Below are 26,753 nucleotides of genomic sequence, written 5' to 3'. Positions count from 1 at the left end.
GCCCCCACGCCCCCGAAGGCCAATCCCCGCCCGGGAATCCCGCGCTCGGGGGGAGCCGCCGAGCCGCCACGCCCCTTCCCGGAGGCGCGGCGGCGATTGGCTGAGCGCCCGTGACGTCAGGCCGCGGGCCATTTAAAAAGCAGCAGCGGTGCTCCGCTGGTCGCTGCGTGCGAGGCTGGTCTGCGGGGATCGGAGGGTTGAAGGGTCGCTAGGTTCGGGGTGCGTCGCCTTGCTTTGGCCCCGCTTTCCTTCCACGCCATCCCGGCCTCCGATGAGGTTTCTTCTCTCTCTTTACACCTGACCCGACTTTTGGCTGGTTTTGCCACGCCCAGCTATGCTGGTCTGTGGATGGGGGACCACGAGGAGATCTACCGTTAAAAAGTATTTAGGGAAAAGGGAATTTGCAAAGCCAAGTCTGGGGTGTGCTATGCTGGTCTGTGGGTGGGGGACCACGAGGAGATCTACGGTTAAAAGTATTTAAGGAAAAGGGAATGGGAATTTGCAAAGCCAAGTCTGGAATGTGGTCTTAGGAAGTCAGCAAGAGCTGGGCCTTCTGCGGAAGGAGGCTTTTTGGTTTTTCCCAATGGTGTTTTTCCAAAAGACAACTGGACTTCCTGAAAACTGGAAAAAGCCCCTTTGGGACAATCCTGACTTGGAGGACTGAGAATCTCCTTCTCAGTTTTCCTGCTTGGAAAGAGCAATAGACTTGCCTCCAAAATGAGCATAGATTACCCCATGAAGTTGTGGGTGCTTGAATCCTGGAATTTTTAAAGAAGAGGTTGGACCACCATTTATCTGAAACAGTAAGGTTTCCTGCCTGAGCAGGGGGTTGGACTAGAAGACCTCCAAGGTCCCTTCCAGCTCTGTTGTTCTGGTATAGAAGCTGGCTTAAGAAGCCGACATGAAATGTAAAAAGCTGAAGTATGAAAATACAACACAAATGAGGGTCTTTGGCCTTTAAAGTCCTTGCAAATGAGTGTGGAGCCTTCTTGGAACTGCTGAAAGGATTGTGTTGTGGAGTTGTGCTTCCTACAGGATGTTCAATAGTGAAGGGACACAGAGCAGAAAACGCAGCTCCACAATGCGGTCCTTTCAGCAATTTCATTTGCACCACTCAGGTGACCCTGAGGACACAGAGAAAGCTCCAAGTGGCCTCAAGGACTCCCTAAAAGGATGCAAATGACCAGAATAAATTAGTACAGGAAGGAAGGGAAGGAAGGTGTTACCTAGTTGGGTAATGAAATTTATGCATGAAACTAACCAAGCTCAGAGAGCATCAAGGACCCCTCCCCTCCTTCTCCTCTATTCTGCAAACCCCACTCCCCTCTAGCACTGATGATGTTACCTAATTGGGTCATGAAACGTCTGCAAGAAAACCACCAAGCTCAGAGAGCACTAAGGACCCCACAGTTCTCCTCCTCCTCTTCTCCTCCTCCTCTCCACAAACCCCACTCCCTTCTAGCACTGATGATGTTACCTAGTTGGGTCATGAAACGTCTGCAAGAAAACCACCAAGCTCAGAGAGCACCAAGGACCCCTCATTTCAGCCCTGAATATACTGCTTTACAGGTACAAACTGATTTTTTGTTTTTACTGCAGGCACCGTGGGAAGATGCTGCCTTTTCACAGCTGGGCCCTCGTTTTCCCTCTCCCCCTGCTTCTGGTGGTTGCCCCCTCCGCTGGGTTTTTTGGCTGGCTCTCCCAAAAGGCCTCCCCGAGTCCTGTTCCCAGTCCTGAGCCAGCAGCATCTGCTCCAGACCCAGCCAGCCTTGCGAAAGTGCCTTTTGAGATGGATACGGCCGACGAGCGCTTCCTAGCTGAAATTCAGGCGGTGGATTTGTCGCTTCTGGATTCCTGCCATCAGAAGGTCTCTGGCGCTTTGTAGACACGTGTGTGTGTGTGTGTGTGTGTGTGTGTGTATACAGGCAGTCATTGACTTACAACTGTTGTTAGTTGCAAAGTCATGTCCGACCCATTGCGACCCCATGGACAACGTTCCTCCAGGCCTTCCTGTCCTCTCCCATCCATTGAAGTCCATTGAAGCTCACTCCAACTGCTTCAGTGACTCCATCCAGCCATCTCATTCTCTGCCGTCCCTTTCTTCTTCTTTTGCCCTCCATCGTTCCCAGCATGAGGCTCTTCTCCAGGGAGTCCTTCTTCCTTCTCATTAGGTGGCCAAAGGATTTGAGTTTCCTCTTCAGGGTCTGGCCTTCTAAAGAGCAGTCAGGGTTGATCTCCTCTAGGACTAACCGGTTGGATGGCCTTGCAGTCCAAGGGACTCAATGCAGGAGTCTTCTTCTCCAGCACCAGAGTTCCTGCCATCCCAAGGTCTCTGGCGCTTTGTAGACAGGCAGTCCTCAACTTACAACTGTTTGTTTAGTGGCTGATTTTGCAACGGCACTGAAAAAACAATCATTTGTCTGAAATGGTATAGGGCAGTGGTGCTGAACCTTTTGGGCACCGAGTGCCCAAACCAGAATGCGTGTGCATGCGTGTGCATGCCAGAGCACCAGAAAGCCGAAAACCAGCTGGCCGGCACCCACATGCCTGTTTTTTGGTTGTTTTCCAGCACTCTGGTGCCCTCAAAGACCAGCTGGCCGGTGCCCATGTACACGCCAGAAACCAGAGGAGTAGCTGGCAACAGTGTGCATGCCCACAGAGAAGGCTCTGCATGCCACCTCTGGCACGTGTGCCATAGGTTCACCAAGACTGGTATAGGGTCTTCTTAGAGGACCTCCAAAGTCCCTTCCAACTCTGTTTATTTTCTTCTACCATAATTCTTTTCTTTTCCAAGTCTATTCTGTTTCTAATTCTATTTCTAACTCTATTCCTGTCCTATTCTAATTCTGTTCTAATCTGCTCCATTCTAGTTCTAATCCTAATCCTATTCTATTCCTATTCTGTCCTATTCTCTTCTGTTCCATTCTAAAAGTGATTTAAGATTGGTTCTCATGCTTAAGACATCAGCCCTATGAACACGTGATCAGAATTCAGACGCTTGGCAAATGACTCATACATATGACGGTCGCAGTGTCCCCAGGTCATGCGATCCCCTTTTGCGACCTTCTGACGGGCCAAGTCAATGGGAGGAGGCCAGATTCCCTTAACAGCTGTGTGATTCACTTAATAACTGCAGTGATTCACTGAACAACTGTGGCAAGAAAGGTCGTAAAATGGGGCAAAAATCATTTAAGAAAGGCCTTCCTTAGCAATAGAAAGTTTGCGGTCGTAACTCGAGGACTACCTGTCCCGTTCCTACTCGGCAGCCGTTCCCCCATCCTGTTGGCCAATGCACCCGTGAATTTACTTTATTGTCATTGTACGTATATACACAGTATACACACACAGCGAAATTCACATGACACCCAGAGACCAGGCCCAACACACATAACAATCCCACACACGTCCCCACCCACCAAAAAAGCCCCCCACCCAAACCACCCAAGCATCCACAGAACAGGCCAAGTATTGCTGCCCAATAGCTCACAGATGGTGGCCCTTTAGTTCATGTTGAGTGCAATTATAGCTCTGGGATAAAAGCTATTCAGAAGACGCGTGGTCCGAGTTTTAATTGTTCTGTATCTTCTGCCAGAAGGCAACAGTCTAAAAAGATTGTAAGCAGGATGGGAAGAGTCTCTGAGAATGTTGTGCAACTTCCTCAAACAGTGAGATGCGAAGATGTCGTCCAGTGATATCCATGTGATATTCTGGGCAGTTTTGATGATTCTCTGTAAAGCTTTTTTGTCTGCTGCAGACCTGCTCCCATACCATGCAAGGATGCCGTATGTCAGGACACTCTCAATAGTGCTGCGATAGTAGGACAGAAGTAGATGCTGAAATAGATTTGTCTTCCTTAGCATTCTCCGGAAGTGCAGCCTCTTCTGTGCCTTCTTCACAAGCATGCTAGCATTCGTGGTCCACGAGAGGTCCTCTGAGATACAAACGCCCAGAAATTTAAAACTACCAACCTTCTCCACCTCCTCGCCATTTATGTACAATGGGTACATCTCTCTTCCTCCTGAATTGATGGTGCGGGGCCTTTTTCTTGTCCTTCCCCGATCCAGGTCATTTCACAACTACGCTCGACTTGCACCGATCTCACGGAAGAGGACCTGGCCAAGCTAGGAGTGGCACTCTTCAACTGCCAGGCCAGTTCCGAAGGTCGGAGAACTTACCTGTGCACTGAGGACATGGTACGTAGGCACACCTTCAGGCACCTTGGCCAACGACTGGAAGGCTGCTCCGGCACTGGTTTTGTTGTGGCCCGCCAGCGGCCTGCAGAGCCGGCAGCAGATTCGGACAGTGAGGAGGTTGGGGAGGAAGATGGGCCACTCCTGGAGTCTGGGGAAGGCTCGGATGAGGGCTCTGTGTCGGAGGCAGAGAGGGGGCCAGGGCTGTCTGACAGTTATCAGCTGCCTTCGGAGTCAGACATCAGTGAGGCAGACGAACAGCTGGAGCCTGTTCCCAGTGTGCGCATGCACAGAGCTGCCAGACGAAGGGAAGAGCTAAAAAACAGGGGTCGACTTGGGAGTAAGGCCACAGATAGATCTTAAATGGACCCTCCCAGAGGAAACAAAAGACGAGCGAAAGAGGAGTGGAGTTTGCAGGAGGCCATTAGTTCACTTAATTGGTTCATGAAGAGATCAGCCTGGCAGCTCTCCAAGCCAGATAAGGTCTGTGACTATAAATCCTCCCTCGAAAGACTTTGCTGGATGGGAATTAGCAGAATTGACAGTCAATTAATAAAAGGGGTTTTTGTTGGGACCAGGAGTTTGCTTCATGTTCTCGGGAAGCCTCGGTCACAACCGCTCCACTGCGGGGTTGAAATTCTTGTTTTAATTCCCATGACAAAGACTAGAGCCATAGAGTTACAGTGATCTGAATGCAGTACTGCAGGCTAACTCTGCCGACTGTCAGCAGTTCGATCCTGGCCGGCTCAAGGTCGACTCGGAACTTCCATCCTTCCAAGGTCAGTTAAATGGAGTAAGCAGAGATGGCTAAACTGATTGCTCTGATCAAAGAAAAAAAATGCAAATACTTTTATTTCTACCTGGAAACCATTTCTGGACTTTGTGCTTGACGTGGAAACGAACTGCTGACTTTGTTTTTTACCGCTGTTGTTATAAAAATGGTTACTTTAAACTATTATGTAAAAGTAAAAAGTTGTGATTTGATGTGAATGCCTGATTCTACTCCGCCAAAGAGAGTCGGAAGTAAATCCTTTTTTTTTTTTTTTCCCCTTCTTTTCCACATTCTTTCCTTTCCTATTTTTCCTATTTGCTTTTGTATTTTCTTTGTATGCTACAACATACTGTATTTTTGGAGTATAAGACGCACCTTTTCCCCCCTAAAAAAGGGTGAAAATTTGGGTGCATCTTATACATTGAATGTAGCCCCACCCGTCCACCCACCGTCCACCTCCCTTTGGCTTCTACCTCCAAGCAATTTACCTCCTTGCAGCAAACGGGGAAAATGAGGCTTGCGGAGGCTGCAATAGGCTATAACAGTCCCTGCAGCTTGAAACAGCTGATGATTGGGAGAAATTGAAAGTTGAACTTGCTGTTTGCTCCAGTGGCAAATTGCTGGGAGGCAGATTTTTTTTTCCTTGTGCTAATCACAAGTAAAATCACTTGTGCTACCTGTTCCAATTCGCTGGCTTAACTGATTTATAGTCCCATTTTAACCTCCTGGCAAACATCTTATTGGGTAGTTTTTAAGGGTAATTTTAATGTTTATTTGTATTTTAATTTAAATATTGTACAGTCCATATGCTACCTCCTCCGTTTACCTATTTGTATATTTAAGTATTTCTATATTTTGTATTTATACTGTTTTAATATGACTGTACACTGCCCCGAGTCCTGTTTAGGAAAGGGTGCGGTTTATAAATTAAAGATGATTATTATTATTATTATTATTATTATTATTATTATTATTATTATTATTATTATTATTATTATTATTAATCAGGCTGTTTGCTGCAAGGAGGTAAGTCAATAACTGTAAATGCCTATAAGAATGTTCAAATTATTAGACTTAATTTTTTCTAAAGAGTGCTTTATTATTATTCTAGACAACTTAACAAAATGAAGAAGCTTTTTAAAATAAATGCTTGATCTGAAGAGGCCCAGTGCTATTGTATCTTTGTTTAAATAGCAGAGAATAACTTTACTTCCAGAAAGCCACATCAGTTTTATCGGCCTCTCTGCAAGTATAGTCTGAAATGTAACACTACAAACAGTGTGTGTTGTCTGTGCTGTTTGTTGCAAGGAGGCAAATTGCTGGGAGGCCGAGGCAGACTTTCCCCCACTTCTTTTCCTCCCCCCAAAATCCAGGTGCGTCTTATACTTTGGAGCGTCTTATGCTCCGAAAAATACGGTAAGCCTTCCCCCAATGCTTCAAGGGGCCAATGCTGGATTCTGAAATGCGTCTCTTTCCTCCGTTCCTTTCCTTGGAAAAGGCCCTGGCGGAATGCACAGCCGGGATGGATCCGGATACCTGGAACGCTTATCACATCGTCAGCAACCGAGCCCGGGCCGTCTGCTACGCCACCCGCCAGATGCAGTTCAAACGCCGGGCGGAGCATACGGTGAACGCCCTGGTCTCTACTGCGGTCGGCCAGCTGGAGGCGATGAAAACACTCAAGGTTCGGCTGGCCCCCGGTTCCTCAGTTTTGGTCTGGAGATTGGGGTTGGGGGGCCTGCGCTGGGATGAATGAGGAGAACGGCTGCATTCCATTTCATGACATCCCAGAGGTGCTTTTATTCCCAGAGGCAACTGAACTTTGTTGTTTTTCTTTAAATATGTTTTGCTTTTCGTCCCAGAAGCTTCTTCAGTTCTGACTGGATGGAGGGGGAAGGGAAGGATTGATGCTCCTTGCAGACAAAGCTGGTCATTTGCATCCTTTGAGAGGGTCCTTGAGGCCCCTTGGAGGTTTGTCTATGTCCTCGGGGTCACCTGAGTGGTGCAAATGGGTGTGGAGCCTTCTTGGAACTGCTGAAAGGACCAGTGTTGTTGACTGGAAATAGAATAGAATAGAATAGAATATAGAATAGCAGAGTTGGAAGGGACCTTGGAGATCTTCTAGTCCAACCCCCTCTGCCTAGGCAGGAAACCCTATACCGTTCCAGACAAATGGCTATCCAACATCTTCTTAAAGACTTCCAGTGTTGGGGCATTCACAACTTCTGCAGGCAACTTCTGTTCCACTGATTAATTGTTCTAACTGTCAGGAAATTTCTCCTCAGTTCTAAGTTGCTTCTCTCCTTGATTAGTTTCCACCCATTGCTTCTTGTTCTACCCTCAGGGAGAATAGCTTGACTCCCTCTTCTTTGTGGCAACCCCTGAGATATTGGAAGACTGCAATCATGTCTCCCCTAGTCCTTTCTCTTAAGCTAGACATACCCAGTTCCTGCAACCGTTCTTCATATGTTTAGCCTCCAGTCCCCTAATCATCTTCGTTGCTCTTCTCTGCACTCTTTCCAGAGTCTCCACATCTTTTCTACATCGTGGCGACCAAAATGATGATGTTGTATCCTTCCCCCTCTGTTGAGGGAGGGCCGTTCAATTTGGACATAGATGGCCTCTCTGTCAAAAATGTGGAATTTGCTGTCTTCAAAATAGTAGCCTTTGTCTTTTAAATACAGATCGACTTCTGAATCTAGTCCTGAATGGATTCGTTTTCCTATGTTGGGCCGTTTGTTTGTGAAGTGGTTGTTTTTTTACCCCCAACGTGCAGATCTGCGTATAGCTCCCTGCATTGTACTGCAAGTACCACGTTGCTCCGTTTGTGTCTGGGTGTTTTATCCCTGGGGTGGGCAGGCTTCTGCCTTTGCGTACTCTTAGGTTTGATGTGTGTGCACACGTATGTTGTGTTGGCTGAAGATCTTCCTGAGCTTTTCTGATATTCCTGCAACGTACGGAATGACAACGTTGCTTCGTTTATTGTTCTCTTTGTCGTCTGCTATGGAGGAGATCCTGTAAGGCAGTGTTTCTCAACCTTGGCCACTTGAAGATGTCCGGACTTCAACTCCCAGAATGCCCCAGCCAGCATTCGCTGGCTGGGGAATTCTGGGAGTTGAAGTCCGGACATCTTCAAGTGGCCAAGGTTGAGAAACACTGCTATAAGGCCTTTTTTGAGATGTGATGGAAGCCCACTTGGGATGACCACACCTTCTGAGGGCTTCCTTGATGTGTTTTTGGTTTTTTTCCTTCGCCATCTTTGCCGGCACGGAGGCCTTCGGCTCGGTGGTGTAAGCTTCTGGTGATTCCCATTTGGTGCTCCAGTGGTGGGAATCAAAATGTAAACACCGATCTGTGTGAGGCGGTTTTTCTGCACAAACACAACACAAATATAAAAAGGCAACATTAAAAATATGGTTTTCTGCCTGGATGGTCCTCTGTGATGAGCCGAATGACAGAAAGGGGGAGTAGTGAGTTCCCTCCCATATTTGGGCATACCAAGGGTTGTAACACAAATACATACCTATTTCCCTGGCCTAGCTGATAAGGAAGAGAGCCTGTGGCTTAGTGGCAATTACATCTCCCTAATATGCAATAGAGCCCTGGTTTGATTCCCAATAAGGGTATGGCTAGCTGATGAGAGCTAAATAGCTTGAAATAGATCTATACTAGTCTCCCTTTATTTATTTATCAGCACAAACACAACATTATATATATTTGTGTTACAACCCCTGGTATGCCTAAATATGGGAGGAAGGTCACTACTCCCTCTTTCTGTCCTTCGGCTCATCACAGAAGACCATGCAGGCAGAAAACCATATTTTTATTTTTAATGTTGCCTTTTTATATTTGTGTTGTATTTGTACTGATAAATAATATATATATTTATAGTTACAGGTATATACAGGTATATAGTTATTATTTATCTTTATTGCTTTTACATATTTGCTTTTCCATATTAAAAAGTTAAAATATACATTCGGAGTTGCTTTTCGTACCATCCCATATACTATTTTGTATTATCACAACCCTATTTTTTCTTTTCTTTTCACCCTCCCTCCCTTCTCCCCTTCCTTCCTTCCTTTTCTCCTTTCCCTTTCCTTCCTCCCTTACCTCTCCCCTCTTCCTTTTCCCCCTCCTACCCTCTCTCCTTCTCTTTCTATCCTTCCCTCCTTCCGCTCCTTTCCTCTTTCTTCCTTCCCTTTCCTTCCCTCTCTTCTCCTCTCCTTCTCTCTTCCTTTCCTTTTCTGTTGTTGTGGTTATATCTTTTCAACTCTGAACTGGTGTATTTTCAGGATGGCAGAATTGTTATAATTTGATGCTTATCCTTTCCTATTCCCTTTTCTTCATTATCATATCCTACCTATTTTTATACTTAGATGTTCATGTGAATTTGATGCATCTGTCCACAGAGTTGATGTGTTTGGTGAAAATCTAGTTGCCTCTTGAAAAAAAGCACCTTTGGAACAACCATGACCTGGGTGAATGAGAATCTCTATAGTCAATTTCACAACAACCTCTAAATGTATACAGGTAGTCCTCGACGTACGACCACAATTGAGCCCATAATTTCTGTCCTTAAGCGGGACATTTCTTAAGTGAGTTTTGTCGCATTTTAGGTCGTGCCTTGCCACAAGTTGTTAAGTGAGTTGCTGCAGTGGGATAAGTTAGTAACCCAGTTGTTAAGTGAATCTGGCTTCTCTCTTGACTCCGATTGCCAGGAGGTCGCAAAAGGGAATCAACGGGACCCCGGAGTATTGCGACCATCGTAAAAATGAACCTCTTGTCAAGCATCTGAATGTAAATCATGTGATGCTGCAAGGCTCAGAAGCGCGAACAGTTGTCGTAAGGCGCTTTTTTCAGTGCTGCATCTTTGAACGGTCACTAAATGAACGGTTGTAAGTAGAGGACTACCTGGTTTTTTAAAATGCACCCTAAAACTGCTGAACAAAATGCGGAATAAAATTAAATTATGCACTATGAGAAGTACATAAGGGACGCGGTGGCTCAGTGGCCAAGACACTGAGCTTGTCGATCAGAAAGGTCGGGGGTTCGAATCCCTAGCACCGCGTAACGGAGTGAGCTCCCGTGACTTGTCCCAGCTTCTGCCAACCTAGCAGTTCGAAAGCAGGTAAAAATGCAAGTAGAAAAATAGGAACCACCTTTGGTGGGAAGGTAGCAGCGTTCTGTGCGCCTTCGGCATTGAATCATGCCGGCTACATGACCACGGAGACGTCTTTGGACAGCTCTGGCTCTTCGGCTTTGAAACAGAGATGAGCACCGCCCCCTAGAGTTGGGAATGACTAGTACATATGTGCGAGAGGAACCTTTACCTTTTACTATGAGAAAGGAGATGGAAAAGTTAAGCTCCTTGGCTCGTGAGCCTTAGTTTCCCATCATTTCTGTGGTTTTTCCCTCCCGTGACAGAGGAGCCAAGAAGAGCTGAAGCTCCTCACCTCGGAGTCTTTGCAACGCGTCGTTAGCGCTCAGGAGGAGCTCCTCACCCGGCAGGAGACGCTGCGAGACGGCCAGGCGCAGATGGAGGACTCTCTCTCCAGCAACCTGGAGCACCTGGTGCAGGAGAAGGCGCTGATCGCCAGTGGGCAGCAGCAGGTGGCCGAGCTGCTGGACGGCATCACGCGCAGGATGGGTGAGAGAGAGAGAGCGGCGAGGATTCCCCCGGGGCACCTCCAACCTTCGTCCGGCTAGTCCTTGACTTACGACCACGATTCGGCGTCGGAATGTCCATTCGCTAAGCCGGGGGGATGTGTCAAATTCAATTTCATTGAGGGCCGAATCGGGGTTGTGTCTCACTTTGGGAGGGGCTGGGGGCGTGGCCAGGGTGGGTGTGGCCAGCTCATCATCACTCGTGTCGCCGTCTGTGGTGGCTGAACGCTCTGCCAGCAAAAATGGGCTCCTGAGTTCCGTTTTCAGCTGTGACAGTCTCCGGCAATTCTCTGCCAGCGAAAACAGAGCTCCATTTTCACTGGCAGTGCGTTGCCGGAGGCCGTCGTAGCCGGAAACTGCGCTCAGGAGCCCATTTTCACTGGCAGAAGCACTGCGGGCCAGTCCCTGTTTCCAGGGTGGCCCCATGGGCCCAATATGAGCACCCCGCGGATCAGATCCGGGCCTGGAGTTTGACACCCCTGCGCTTAGCAGCAGGGTCGTTCAGTGAGCCCTGCCCGATTTCACCACCACTTTTTTTTTTTTTGCTGGGGTTGTTAAGCGAATCCCATAGTCATGAAGCAAATCCTGCTCGCCGGAAGCCAGCTGGGAAGTGTGCAGATGGCAATCGCGTGGTCTTTTTTTGGGAGACCGCCACCCTTATAAAATATATTGGTAAAATTCGGATGGCGTTGGCAAGAGCGCAAATTTTGATTGTGGGGGTTTGCAAGGATGCTGTGACGGTTGTGGGTCTGGGGGTGCAGTCGTCAGTCCCTTTGGCAGCACCGTTGTAGTTTTGAAAGGGTGTTAAAGAGATGGTCGTAATCTGAGGACTCCCTGTGGAGCACCATCTCCTTCCATCCCCAAAATCTCAAAACTTTTAAGGACCATAAGAGGCTGAAGTTCAGGGCTCTTTGGTGCTCTCTGAGCTTGCTTGTTTTCTTGCAGACGTTTCATGACCCAACTAGGTAACATCATCAGTGCTAGAAGGGAGTAGGGTTTGTGGAGAGGAGGAGGGGAGCAGGAGGAGGACTGTGGGGTCCTGGGTGCTTTCTGGGCTTGGTTGTTTTCTTGCAGATGTTTGATGTTTCAATCCAGTATCTCTATTAGTGCTATAAGCTTTGCCAATTTGCACTTTCTAGAACTGATGATGTTACCTAGTTGGGTCATGAAAGGTCTGTAAGAAAACCACCAAGCTCAGGGAGCATCAAGGATCCCACAATCCTCCTCTTCCTCCTCCTCCTCTCCACAAACACCACTCCATTCTAGCACTGATGATGTTACAATCAAGCTCAGAGAGCACCAAGGACTCCACAGTCCTCCACCACCACCTCCTCCTCCTCCTCCAAAACTCCATTCTCTTCTAGCGCTGATGATGTTACCTAGTTGGGTCATGAAATGTCTGCAAAAAAACAACCCAAGTTCAGACAGCACCTCCATAGTCTTCCTCCTCTCCGAACCCCCCCCCCCCCTTCTAGCACTAATTTTATCTGGTCAGGTAACATCTGCAAAACAACCAAACCTCATGGGCCCCTCATTTGAACCCTGAGCTGCCAATATTTTTCTGCTGGCAACACCGGAATTGAAAATCCAGGGAAGTAAAGTTGTTTTGCCGGATGAGGGAGGGATAGGTTAGCCGTCTTCAAATGCTGCTGAAGAGGCATTCCCATGAGTGTCCTGATGACCCGGGAGTCGTGGCTCTCCACTTCTCTTGGGCCACTGGACCTTGTGTGTTCTTGAACCCAAATGTGGCCGGTTGTCACTGCCTCTGTTTCTCTTCTCGCAGAAAATGTCAGCAGTCACCTGAACCAGCAGGATGTGGAGCTTCAAGAAGGCCATCAGTCCATCCTGAGGGACCTGGGACAAGTCCAAAAACGGGCTCAAGAAGTCTACTCCAAAATAGGTTTGTGGTAGGAGCAGTTCAAACTCTATTCGTCTCGAGCGTAGCCCCGATGAAGTTACCTAGTTTGGTAATGAAACGTCTGCAAGAAACCCACCAAGCTCAGAGAGCACCAAGGCCCTACGGTTATTCTCTTCCTCTTCCTCCTCCTCCTCCTCCTCCTCCTCCTCCTCCTCACAATCCCCCTCCCCAGCACTGATGATATTATCTGGTTGGGTCATGAAATGTCTACAAGAAAATCACCAAACTACCAAAGACCCCACAGTCCTCCTCTTCCTCCCCCTCCTCTTCCTTGCAAACTCAATTCCCTTCTAGCCCTGATGATATTATCTAGTTGGGTCATGAAATGTCTGCAAGAAAATCACCAAGCTACCAAGGACCCCCACAGTCCTCCTCTTCCTCGCAAACCCCTCACCCATCTAGCACTGATGATGTTTAGTTGGGTAATGAAATATCTGCATGAAAGCAGGCAAGCTGGGAGAACACTAAGGACCCTTCCTCCTCCTCCTCTTCCTCCCTCCACTCCACAAACCCTCTTCCCTTCTATCACAGATGATGTTACCTAAATTGGTAATCAAACGTCTGCAAGAAAATAACCAAGATTAGAGAGCACCAAGGACCCCATACATTTTCCCCTTCTCCTCTTCCTCTTCTCCGCCAATCTTCCTCCTTTCTATTCTGAAGATGTTACCTAGTTGGGTAATGAAACACCTGCAAGAAAACCACTAAACACAGAGAGCCCTGAGGCCCTACAGTTCTTCTCCTGTTACTTCTCCTTTTCCTTCCCCTCCTCCTCCTCCTCCTCCTTCCCCTTCTCCTCTTCCTCTTCTCTGCCAACCCTATTGCCTTCTGGTTCTGAAGATGTTACCTAGTTGGGTAATGAAACATCTGCAAAAAAACAAACCCGACCAAGCTCAGAGATCACCAAGGATCCCATGGTCCTCGCATTCCTACACGGTGTTGGCAGGGATGGAGGTCTACCATGCTTAGAAGAACTCAGAAGATGGAGAAGACTTGGTTGAGTTGAGGCCCGCATGCCTTTCTTCTGGGCCTGAGACCTCCTTTCTCTTCTTCTAGATACCAACGTGGATTTGTTCCTGGCCCATCAGAAGCAAACCACCTTGTACCACGACGAGTTACTGGGGAAACTGAGGAAGATGAATGAGACGTTTGGGCTGGTCCTTCAAACCATGGAGCAGATGCAGACCAAGGTGGAAGGGCGACTGCAGCACATCCACAGGTTCATAACCTGGGCAGGTAAGGCTACCTCCGAGCAACAGGCCCACAGCCCGTTGAAAAGAGGCACGGACACCACGGGATATATGCCATAAAAGGACAAGGCTGCAGCTGCCACGGCACAATAGAACCGTGATGGCGAACCCATGGCATCAGAGATGGCACACGGAGCCATACCAGTGGGCACGTGAGCTCAGCTCTGGGCCTTCTGGGCCGCCCAGAAGTTGAGAAACAGGCCGTTTTTGTCCTCCGGGGGGTGGGGAAGGCCGTTTTCACCCTCCCCAGGTTCCTAGAAAGGGTCTGGAGCCTGGGGAGAGTGAAAAACGGACTTCCCGGTTGGACCGGAAGTCAGCAAACGGGCCATTTTTGGCCTCCAGAGGACCTCTGGGGGTGGGGAGAAGCCTTTTTTACCCTCCCCAGGCTCCTAGAAAGGGTCTGGAGCCTGGGGAGGGCGGAAAATGAGTCCACCGCGCCATTGTGTGCCAAAAGTGGTGGGAGCATGGGGGCATCGTGCACGCATGTGCGGCAGGAGGGCACATAGAATTATGGGGATGGGTATGCGCCCCCCCCGTGCTCCCCCCGCTTTTGGCACGCGATGGCAAAAAGGTTAGCCATCACTGCAATAGAAGCTCAGCCTGGCTTTGATATGTCTGCAAGTAAACCACCAAGCTCGTACTTTTGAAGAACTTTTATACTTTTGGGTTGAGTTGTGCTGCAATCTCAGCTGCTTGAATGTGGCTTTGCAGATGGGAAAATGTTACTTAAGATGCTCTTAATCCTGCTGCTCTGACCTACTCTTCCTGATACAGTAAAACCACTGGTGGGGTCTGGATCCCATTCCAACCAGTACAGTTGCCCGGCGTCGTCCACATGGACGCGCGCACGCGTGCGTCTTATCATCCGACGATGCCTCTGCGACGCTCCAGCTGCTCGACGGAGCGTTGCGCAGGCGCTGTACGTGCCGTGTGCAGAAGCGCCGAAGACTTTAAAGACAGGTAAGGAGCACGGGCAGGCAAGTGGGCCCTCCCGAGCACTGCACCGGAACGGTACCCGGTGCTCTGGGCAGGCTTCGGTACACCCATACCGGGGCGTACCTCCTGCAACCCACCACTGAGTAAAACGCACACACTTAATCCCCAAAATCCTCTTTTTATTTCAAATTGTGTTGGTAATTGTGTTCATTCACAGCCCGTAATGAGTCCCAAATAGTTGTAAAGAGTCCTACAGTATTCTGCCAAAGTCTTTCGGGATAAGGCTGATAAGCACCCACCTTTATCTTCCTTGAAACATTGCCAAAGACTTAATTGGAAATTAGTTTGCCAAGGCCACACGGAGCAAAGAGTCAGAACGGAGCTTCAGAAGGGAAACTGACCAGCATGAACCAAGTTGCTTCCTGCAAAGGCTCATGTGCCTTTGCTCCTCCTTTATGTCCTATGGGAGGGGCCAATCACCTCCAAACCTAACTCCTGAGTCATCCCTTCTGTCTTAATTGTTCTTGCCTTCTGGCAGCTCTGTGCATGCACACACTGGGAACATGGGAGGCCTGTTTGTCTGCCCTGCTGCTGTCCGACTCTGGACACTCCAGAGGCAGCACATAACTCCCAGATGTCCCTGGCCCCCTCTCTGCCTCCAACACAGAGCCCTCGTCCGAGCCTTCCCAAGGCTCCAGGACTGGCCCATGTTCCTCCCCTACCTCCTCGCTGTCCAATTCTGATGCCAGCTCCGCAGGCCGCTGCTGGACCACAGCACCTGCTTACTTAGTTTCCTGATCTCCCCAAGTTATGGGTGGCTCTGTGACATTAAGCAAAACCCCACATTGCAAGGGTCTTAGGACAATTAGCCACGGGCAACCCACCGCAGGGCAAGAGTTCCACTAATATCAAAGAAATAGTGGAATAGAAATTCACTGAAGAAAGAATGCCAAAGGAGGGACAGAATGAAATGCGAATGGCAAAAATTAAAATATTTCTTAAATAGAATTGTTAAATTGACCCGCAATGAGTTCTCCCACAGCGAGTTGGCTGTAGCACGTTGTCTCATTCCGCATTGATGAAAAAACCTTGTTGTCTTGCAGGGTTCAGCTTGAGCTCCATCTACACTTGTCTCCTGCATGTGGTCTACTTCCTCCTGGTGGCGCTCCTCATGACTTTCCTGCAGGTCCCTGGCGCATCCCGTGCGCTGCTGCTGGTCGTGGTCGTGGCCAATGCTCTCTTTGAGCTCCACCACACCGTCTCCTTGGGCTTCAAGATGCTCACCGGCCTCTTGGTGGTGTCTGTCGCAGGCAAGTTGGTGGGTTTCGGGACTCTTTGGTTTCAGCCCAACTCTGCGATGGAGAAGCTCTGCCATGTGTGCAGAGCCCTCTCCAGGCCAGCTGATCCTCCGGTTTCCAGCACTCCGGGGCGCACAAAGACCAGCTGGCCGGCCCACATGTGCACACTGGAAAGTGGAAAACCACGGCCATAAGTGCCATTTGTTGTATCTGGATTGACTTCCATTGGAATTATTCTCCAGAGCGCAAAGTGTATTTTTTCCTTACGGTCAAATTCTAAACACCATTTCTAATCATTATTTGCCAGGCTCTTGGGCTGCAGCCCAGGGAGTGGCAGTGGGGCATACCTGGTTACGTCTTCCAGGGACCCCCGGTGGGTGGGAAATTGATCTGACATTTTCAGAGCAGTTAAAACGTCCATGCTGGGTCCTCATCCAGGGTTGAGTGCTCAGTTTTGTTTAAAAAGACTAATAGAGTTAGATTTCTTTAGCTATCTACGTAGACACATATTTTATGAATTTGATTTTTTTTTAAAAAAATCTGGCCTTTATTATTTTTATAAATAACTCAAGGCTGCGAACCTACTTAATACTCCTCCCTATTTTCCCCACGAGAACAATATTGTGAGATGGGCTGGACAGAGGGGGAGGGGGAGGAAAGGAGAGAGGGAGAGAGGAGGAGAGAGAGAGAAAGGAGGGAGAGGGAGGGAGAGAGAGAGGTCCAAAGTCACCCAGTTGGATTTCGTGTCCAAAAGCAGGATTAGAACCCCAAACTAGAAGATTTAAAAGTGAATTCCAGGTGGGCGAGAGATACAAGGAACATCATCTGTCATTTCCTTCTCCCTCGCAGTCAACATACTCCTAGAAAGAATCTGCGCCCAGGCTCTGAAGCACCGGAAATGGAGACCCCCTTTGCCCCTTCCCCACAAGGCTCCAGAGACCCCTGCTTGCAAAGGGGGGCTTAAGCCAGCCAAGCACTGCCGGGTTACCTCCACGCCTGACAGGTAGGAAAACAGGAGCCGAGAATGGATTGAGTGTAATTTTTGTCAACTTCTAACGTTTGTTTCTGAATTGCATGATCGGTAGCCTGTATAAGTCAGTCTTCTTAGCACTGGCACGGAAAGAATTCTATGGCCCTGTGGTTTTAACCGTTCGGTCAGATAGGTAAGTAGGTAGGTAGGTAGATGAGATAGATTAGATAGATAGATAGATAGATAGATAGATAGATAGATAGATAGATAGATAGATAGATAGATAGATAGATACCGTAGATAGATAGATAGATAGATAGATAGATAGATAGATAGATAGATAGATAGATAGATAGATAGATACCGTAGATAGATAGATAGATAGATAGATAGATAGATGATAGATAGATAGATAGATAGATAGATAGATAGATAGATAGATAGATAGATAGATAATAGAGTGATAGTGATACAGAGAGTGATAGATGATGCATAATGAATGATGGACAGATAGATGAAAGAAAGAAATACATAGATTAGATGGATGGATAGAGGATGGATGGATGAATAGATAGAAAGATAGATAAAGATGGATAGATGAATGACACAGACAGATAAATGATAGGACGAAAGACAGACACAGAGAGACAGAGACAGACAGACGGATAGTTGAGATGGATAGATGAATGATAGACAGACAGATAGATGTTAGGATGAAAGACAGAGACAGTCAGACAGAATGTTAGATGAGATAGATAATGAATGATGGACAGATAGATGAGAGAAAGAAATGCATAGCTTAGACAGATGATATGGATGGATGGATAGAGATAGATAGATGAAAGAGACAGACAGAATGTTAGATGATATAGATAGTGACGGACAGATAAATGATAGGATAGATGAAAGACAGATAGGATAAATAAATTTCATAGATGATACAAATAGAGAGATGATAGACAGCTAGATAGAGATGGAGGAGAGAGAGAGAGAGAGAGAGATTCAGTACAGCAGAAGAAACATCTCAGATGAGAAGGAAAAGGTCCCTCAAAGAAAAACCAAGTCTCAATGCCTTTTGAAAAAGCACCTGTGGGGCAATTCTATTGCAACCTTTTCAAAAACTGGTCTGCCACTTAAAAAAGAAGAGTGAATTTTTTCCCCAAGCTGCTTGCAAAAATCCTGGAAATGCAGCTACCGGCCCTAAAATGGTTCTTGATTCCCCTTTGCAGAGATGAAGTGGGCCTCTTGGATGAGCTGGAAGAGGTGAGCTACCTGTCAGGTGAGCAAGACTGCTGGGATAGGGGGCCTTTCAGATGGGGGGGGGGGGCTGAGAACTGCCCTTGGCCTTGAGACAGTGGGGACCAGCGAGTTAGCCACGAAGATTTGACACGCAAAGTGGCATTTTAATAGATTCGTGGAGAACTACTGTACTTTCATAGAGCTGTGGTGGCGCAGTGGTTAGAATGGGGTATTGCAGGCTGACTCTGCCCACCAGGCTGTTTTTTGCTCATTTTTGCCCCCCAGCCCCCAGGAGCACTCTACATGATGAGAGATTGGGGAGGAACCTGGGCCAATTCTGGAGTCTGGGAAAGGCTCTAATGGATGCCCTGCATTGGATGCAGAGATAGAGGCAGGGCCGTCCGACATTTCCCAGCCACCAGAGAGGCAGCTGCCTTTGGAGGCTGAGATGAGTGAGGAGGAAGAACAGCTGGGGGCTGTTCCAGATGCACATATGTGTAGAGCTGTTAGGAGAGGAGAACAACGGAGGACAAGGAGTCGACTAAGGAAGCAAGGCACACATGGATGCTGAATGACCCCTCCCTGGCTGGGGAATAAATGGAAGGAAAGGGGAGTGGTGGTCGTAGGAGACAACAGTTTGTATTTCTGAAGATTTTGCTCAAATGTGTTTCGTGCCTCAGAGACTGCTTGCCAGAACTTAACTTGCAGCCTTTCGGCTGGGACCTCGGGGCCAAGCAATTATCGCAAGGAACTGATAAGGTCTGTGCTTCTGCTAAGGCTGCGTCAGAACACCAGGCCTTGCCTCTGCCTATCCCCCCCCCCCCCCCGTTGTCTTTTGCAGATGGATTTCCTCTGAAAAAAGATTGCCTACCAAAAGAGGGGGGGCTCCTTCCTTCCACCCAGGGAAGGGGGCAGGAGAGCAGAACGCTGAGTCCCTCCTTCCCTGCCATGGCTTCGCGTCGTCTGAATTTGAGCCGTGGCAACAAACCAGAGGTAACTAAAGAGGTTGGCGCATGGGGCATGAGAAGGGTCCCAATCAGGGATTTTCGGGGGGCTGGAGGGATGATGTCCAGGTTCTCCAGCTGGCTATTGGGGTGTTGTGTTGCCAAAAAAGAGGTCATCACAATTGGGATGACTTTGCAATGCAGCCTGAGTGAGTGATGGTTTTGTGCGGGTAATTTTGTCAAGGCTACCAACAAAACCCAACCATTTGGGTTCTATTTTTTGTTTACATGAACAAAATCTTGCAAATGTGAAAAGGATTGCACTTGCAAAAGCTAAACTCACATTAGACCCATGTCTATGGAGACACTCAATTATCCAGGTCATGGTTGTCCCAAAAATGGAGTGGTGCGATGGCCTAGAGGTGGAGCTCTCGCCTCACAATGCCGAGGCTGGGAGTTCGATCCTAGGTAGAGGCAGATATTTCTCTCTGGGCACGATGAGAATATATCTGCCGAATATAACTCCGCACTGGCGTCAAGAAAGGCATCCGGCCATTAAAATACTCTGCTAGCTCTATTCAGTTGCCCCAACTCCTGGCAAGGGATTATGGGGTGTTAAACGATGATGATGATAGCTATTCCAAAGATGTTTTTCCAAAAGGCAACTGGACTTTCCGGGGGGGGGGGGGGAGGGGGTGTTTCCTTGAAAATGTCTCGTTTCTCAACTGAAGAAGAACTGAAGAAGCTTCTTGGATGAGAAGTGAAACGTTTCCAAGAAAAAGCTAAAAAAGCACAGGTGTGTTTTGGAAAAGCAAGAGCTGCGGTGGCGCAGTGGTCAGAGTGCAGTACTGCAGGCTACTTCTGCTGACTGCCGGCTGACTGCAATTTGGCAGTTCAAATCCCACCTGGCTCAAGGTCGACTCAGTCTTCTGTCCTTCCAAGGTTGATAAAATGAGGACCCAGATTGTTGGGGTCAAGAGGCTGACTCTGTAAACCGCTTTGAGAAGGCCGTAAAACACTGTGAAGCGGTATATAAATCTGAAGTACTATTGCAAGGCAGGCAGGCCCATGGTGGTGCAATAGTTAGAATGCAGTATTGCAGGCTAATTCTGCCGACTGCCAGGAGTTCAAACCTGACCAGCTCAAGGTGGGACTCAGCCTCCCGTCCTTCCGAGGTGGGTAAAATGAGGACCCAGATTGTTGGGGGCCAGAGGCTGACTCTGTAAACCGCTTAAGAGAGGGCTGTAAAGCGGTAGGTAAGTATTGCAAGGAAGGAAGGACCATGATGGCATAGTGGTTAGAATGCAGTATTGCAGGCAAACTCTGTCCACTGCCAGCAGTTCGATCCTGACTGGCTAAAGGTTGACTCAGCCTCCCGTCCTTCCGAGGTGGGTAAAATGAGGACCCAGATTGTTGGGGGCCAGAGGCTGACTCTGTAAACCGCTTAGAGAGGGCTGTAAAAGCCCTGTATGGCGCTGCCATTGCTATCTTGGAGACTCAGGTTGGACAGCTCTTGCGTAGGCCTATTGGGAGAAGCCAGTGGGAACCAGGCCATCCTAGCAAACCAGCATATAGGGTCCATGTTCTGGGGATGCTGTCTGTTGCGCGACCATCCCTTGTCTCCATGGAGCTCAGAGGGGTCTTTCGGCTAATTCCCCCTAACATGTGCTGCTGCTTCTCTTGAGTTCTGTCCTCCCCCCATGGGCCGGAGCCGAGCCGAGATGGGGCATGGCATCCCAGGGGGAAAAACGTGTCCTCCTTCGGTCCCCAACAGGCCACCTTGGAGAAACTATCCAGGCCTCACGTGGGCTCAGCGCTCAACTCATTCGCCAACCCACAAGTCTCCTCGCTTAACGATTCCTTGCTCAGCGACGTGTAAGTATGGGAGCGGGCAGTGGCCGGTGTGTGAGTCAAAGCTTCAAACGTTCTCTTGGCATCTGTACATCGTATTAAGCCATGATTTGCTCAATCTAACAGACAGATGGGCTCACACAATACCTCTGTTTATCCCCGTCCTCTTAATCTCTATATGGCTACATTCCTCTTTGCACTGTAGCTGCTCAGCCAGTGTGGCCCAGTGGCTAAGGCACCTGGCGAGAAAGTCAGTGAGTTCTAGTCCCTCGTAAGCCACGGAAGACAGCTGAGTGACGTTGGGCCAATCACCAGGAGACAGTGAATTCTAGTTCTGCCTTAGCCATGTAAGCCAGCTGGGTGACTTTGGGTCAGTCACCAGGGGACAGTGAATTATAGTTCCACCTTAGTCATGGAAGCCAGCAAGATGACTTTGGGCCAATCACCAGGAGACAGTGAATTCTAGTTCTGCCTTAGCCGTGGAAGCCAGCTAGGTGACTTTGGGCCAATCACCAGGAGACTGGGAGTTCTAGTTCCGCCTTGGCGGAACTGTTGTGGGGAAATTAGTAGGTGGGAGGTGTGTTGATTATGTTTGCTACCTTGAGTTAGTTGTAAAAAATAATAAAGTCAGGGTACAAATAATATAAGTAAACATTGGTCTGCTCTTCGCCAGAGAAAAAACAGTTGAGAAACCCTGATCTACACTGATGATATTACCTAGCCTGGTAACGAAATGTTTGAGAACTTAATGGCAAGTTAATGGAGAGCAAACCCCTGGCAAATTCTAGACCAGAGGTTCAAACCTGACTGGTGGACCTCAACTCCCAGAATCCCCCAGCCAGCATGGTTGGCTGAGGAATTCTGGGAGTTGAAGTCCACCAGCCTTACACTGGCCGTGTTTGGTGAACCCCTTCCCCTAGAGTGCTGACGGAGAAGACTTTGGGAAATCAAGCCAACTGTCAGGGTTCCAAATAGCATCCGAAATTAAATCAGAGTCCAAGGCAAAGTATTGCTCAAAGTTCCAATTTATGAAGAGAGCCGTGTTGGCACATCTGAAAGCTTCCCAGTTTTCCCCACCCAGTTGAAAGTTCAAGATCTTGCCCCCACACTCACAAGCCCATAACATGGTCTAATCTCCCACTGCCATGCTGGCAGTTCCACCCATCCAGTTCCGGTCAGGTACAGAGACAAAGGATGACCTTGGCTTTCTAGAAAGAATGTTGTTATGGCTACATGGCATCTCACTCCGTACAATCCCCCCTCTCATTTTCCCACCATAGAAAAGGCATAGTAGAATAATAGAAAGTGTGGCAGGCCAGAGACCCAAAAGGAAAAGACGGCTTGCAGGCCTGACACCAACCCTTGCTTAAATCCGGAGCAGATGCCCAGATGCCACCCTCACCTCTCATTTCCCCCACTTGCAGGTCCAGCTGCTCGGCTTCTCCAAGGCCCTTCTGCCAAGGGGTGACCAGGACCGGTCAGCCATGCCGAAAGAAAGCCCTCGCCGACCACCTCTTCTGCCACGTCCACGCGGCCGGACAGAGCCAAGTGGCTTGAATCCAGCAGGATCTTTGCAGGCTTTTTGACCCTTCCTGCTTTGCAATTCCAGTGGACTCAAAGCTTAAGGCTTCCGTGCCAAGGCCTAAAGCCCATTTTCAGGGGAAGAACATCGATTCCTCTCGGTTCAGCATTTATACACTGCTGAATAATGTAGTTTCTACTAATAATGGACAAAAAAACCACCCCGATCTATTGGGTTGAGAGCAATTAACATTCTGCTCCCATTTTTTTTATGCCTATATTAGGCTTGGAGGCATTATTTAAAAGCGATCCGTTTTCTTAAGAGCCGAGGTGGCAGCTGGCTCAACGGACCGTCCATTTAGTTTTAAAAAGGAACAGTTTTTTTTTCCTCTTGAAGATGCAACTTTCCACTTTTTGATCTCCTCCCCCAAAAATGAGAGAAACACAATCCGAATCCAGTTCTGCCCCGAGGACAGTTTTTGGCTGGAGGTGAAATTTTCTTATAGCGATAGAAACAGCTGACCGACCCAAAAATGATTTGCTAACCCGTCTATAGTGGCTTCTTTTTAGAACTGATCATTGTTGTGTGCATGCTGAATAAAGATGGTTTTTTTTATAAATGCTAACTAATGCAGCCAAGGAAATAAGCAAAATCGAAAAAAATCTATTCGTGAAAATAAAAAAAATTAAACGGGGTATAGGTGATCCTCAAGTTACGACCACAATTGAGCTCCAAATTTCCGTTGCTCTGTGAGATGTTGGCTAAGTGAATTTTGCCCCATTTTATGACCTTCCTTGCCACGGTCGTTAAATGAATCACTGCGGTTAAATTAGTACAAGTAGCCCTTAATGTACAACCACAATTGAACCCACAATTTATGTTGCTAAGAGACATTTGTTAAGTGTGTTTTGTCCCATTTTATGAACTTTCTTGCCACGGTCGTTAAGTGAACCACTGCGGTTAAATTAGTACAAGGAGCCCTGCTTCTAAGAGATTTGTTGTGAGTTGTGGCCCATTTAATGACCTTTCCTACCCCAATTGTTGTGGGAGTTAGGTAGGGACATGGTTGTTAAGTGAACCTGGCTTCCCCACTGACTTTGCTTGCCAGAAGGTGGCAAACGAACAGATCGACATGAAGAATGAAACAGAAAGGAGATACGAAATGTTATAAAGGAAAACAAGGAATCCCTTTTCTCAATGGTTGGGGGAAAGGGGTGGAGATTAAGAAGGGCATCTGTATTGTTAAGCAAACTAAACAGATCCAGACACTAAACAGCTCTTAATAAATTCTTTAAAAGCCAAAATTTTAAAAGAAAAAAAAAGGTTGCAAACAGGGATCACATGACCTTGGGACCCTTCAACCGTCGTAAATATGAGTCAGCTGCTGTCTGTCTATATCCATCTACCTCTCTCATCTTTCTATCTCATCCATCAACCTCTCTATCACCTTATCTATCTACATCCATCCACCATCCACCTACCTCTCATCTATATCTAGCCATCCATCTACCTCTCTCTCATCTATCTACATCCATCCATCCATCTACCTCTCATCTATATCTAGCCATCCATCTACCTCTCATCTATCCATCTATCATCCATCTACCTCTCTCATCTATCTATATCCATCCATTATCCATCTACAGTACCTCTCATCTATCTATATCCATCCATCTATCATCCACCTACCTCTCTCTCTCTCTCACCTATCTATATCCATCCATCATCCATCCATCTATCTATCTCATCTATCTATATCCATCCATCTATCATTCACCTACCTCTCTCTCTCTCACCTATCTATATCCATCCATCATCCATCCATCCACCTCTCATTTAATACAATACAATAGCAGAGTTGGAAGGGACCTTGGAGGTCTTCTAGGACCTAGGAGGTCATCTATAGCTATCCATCCATCATCCATCTACCTCTCTCTCATCTATATCCATCCATCCATCCATCGATATTATCTATCTATCCATCCATACTGAAGTTTGACCACATGACCCTGGGGATTCCTCAACGGTCATAAGTGAAAAAAACCAGCCAGTCATAAGTCGTTTATGGAAACTAATCAAGAAGAGAAGCAACCTGGAATTAAGGAGGAACTTCCAACAGAAGACAATTAACGCATGGAACAGCTTGCCACCAGAGGCTGTGGGTGCTCCAACACCGGAGGCCTTTAAGATGAGACTGGACAGCCACTTGCCTGAAATGGTCTAGGGCCGTGATGGCAAAACTATGGCACAGGTGGCATGTAGAGCTTTCTGTGGCACGCAAGCCATCGCCCCAGCTCAGCTCCACCGTGCATGTGTGTACTCCTGCCAGCCAGCTGATTTTGGGGGTTCTGTCATGCATGCGTGGAGGGGGACACGTGTGGGAGATGTGTGCACAAGCGTGAGAGGTGGGGGCCGTGCAGAGGAGCCGTGCACCCCTCATGCGTCCCGTGTTTGGTCTCAGAAGGCTGCAGGGAGGCCTGCTAGTCCTAAAATGGAGTGCGCCCCGTGTGTGTGACATGCGCATGAGGCCAGGCACGTGGGAGTGTGTGTCGCGTGTACGTTACACTATGGTTGTGGGCCCGCGACAACACAGATTAGCCATTACTGGTATGGGGCCTCCTGCTTGAGCAGGGGGCTGGACTAGAAGACCTCCCAGGTCCCCTTCCACCTCCATTCTCTTTCTCCTCTGAAAAGGAATGTATTTTTCTGGCACCATCAGCAAAGACAAGCTTCTTTTTGCTACCCTCCAGCTGTTCTTGCTGGAAGACAGCAGCAGCAGCTGTTTGATGCAGGAGAGCTTCTTAGCAACATCTGGCAGGTCTCTTGGGCTTCGGATAATGCTAATTGCCAGCTTATTACTAAGAAGGCCCGTCTCGTTTTGCTTCAGGCATCGGCTTTTTCACTCCAAGCAGCACTGAGAGAGAAAGGCTGCCCAAAACTACCACTAAAGGTAGAATTCAGACAGCTGGCCATTGATTCATACTTATGACCGTTGCTGTGCCCCAAGGTCATGCAAACCAGTGAACCCAATTATTATTAGGAGCTAACGATAACACGTCCGTCCTTTGAAGTGGACTGAGTCGAAAAGCTGGGTAAGGCTAGCAACAGGGGAGTGTCTTAACTCTCAGACTCAGTCCAATCCGAAGGATGCTATCTCCACCTCTATTGAGAACTGGTTCATACTTATGACCGTTGCTGTGTCCCAAGTGGGCGGCATTCACACTTACGACCTTTGAAGCCTCCCTATGGTCATATGATCAGAATTCAGACGGCTGGCCGTTGATTCATACTTACAACTGTTGCTGTGCTGCATGGTCATGGGATCCCCTTTGGCGATCTTCTGACAAGCAAAGTCCATGGGGAGGCTGGATTCACTTAACAACGGGATTACTAAGTTATCAACCGCAGCGATTCATTTTACAACGGTGGCAAGAAAGATCTTAAAATGGGACAAAACTCAATCACTGTCTTGCTCAACAATGGAATTTTTGGGGTCAATGTTGGTCGTAAGTCGAGGAGTTACCTGTAATACCATGTAGCTCCTGACTTATGAACATAATTAGGAGAGGAAACCTGGTTGTTAAAATCATTTCTTTTGTGCGTTGAGGCAACCACGTGATCAAAAGTAACTTTATGCCCTTGTCCCGGCAGTCATTAAGCAAATACTGCAGTCATTAAGTGAACCCATTGGTTTAAATGTGTGGTTTTTGCCAGAAACCAGCAAAAGTGTTGGAAACCGGCAAAACAAATATATCAACTTACGACCACAGTGGAAACCAAAATTTCTGTTGTTAAGCGAGACATTTGCCAAGTGAGTTTTGACCCATTTTACGACCTTTCTTGCCACCGTGGTTAAGTGAATATTTCTTAAGTCAATGTGTCTTCCTGATTGATTTTGTTCGTCCAAAGGTCGCAAAATGGAACCACGTGACCCCGGGACACAGCAACGGTCGTAAGTATGAATCAATTGTCAACTGTCTGAATATTGATCACATGATCAAGGGATGCTACGAAGTCGTAAGTGTGAATAATGGTCGTAAGTCAGTGTTCTTTCAGCTTTGAACCAGAGGTGGGTTCCTACCAGTTCGGCTGAACCGGTAGTGATTTGGCAGCCTAGGCCACTGGAACGGGCGGAGACCCAGGCCTGCCACGCCCCCAAACTGGTTCTCCTACGGGGCCGCCATCTTGCTCTTCAA

General features: G+C 47.9%; 1 protein-coding gene across 1 annotated transcript; it reads left to right on the top strand.

Annotated features, from left to right (window-relative positions):
- The first annotated feature begins 319 nt into the window (after positions 1-319).
- On the top strand, positions 320-23,169 carry LOC309392222 (protein brambleberry-like). The gene is made up of 13 exons (XM_081953241.1): positions 320-381; positions 1,600-1,867; positions 4,065-4,193; positions 6,461-6,646; positions 10,390-10,612; positions 12,413-12,529; positions 13,604-13,783; positions 15,837-16,043; positions 16,881-17,034; positions 18,231-18,280; positions 19,082-19,233; positions 20,959-21,059; positions 22,460-23,169. Exons 1-13 carry the CDS (start codon positions 335-337, stop codon positions 22,590-22,592), a joined length of 1,947 nt encoding a protein of 648 aa, XP_081809367.1. The 5' UTR covers positions 320-334; the 3' UTR covers positions 22,593-23,169.
- Positions 23,170-26,753: the final 3,584 nt, after the last annotated feature.

The sequence above is a fragment of the Natrix helvetica genome, assembly GCF_964273705.1.
Source record: "Natrix helvetica genome assembly, chromosome: 4".
NCBI classification, from domain to species: domain Eukaryota; kingdom Metazoa; phylum Chordata; class Lepidosauria; order Squamata; family Natricidae; genus Natrix; species Natrix helvetica.
The sequence above is the reverse complement of the archived record's forward strand: the minus strand, read 5'-3'. Positions and strand labels throughout refer to the sequence as shown.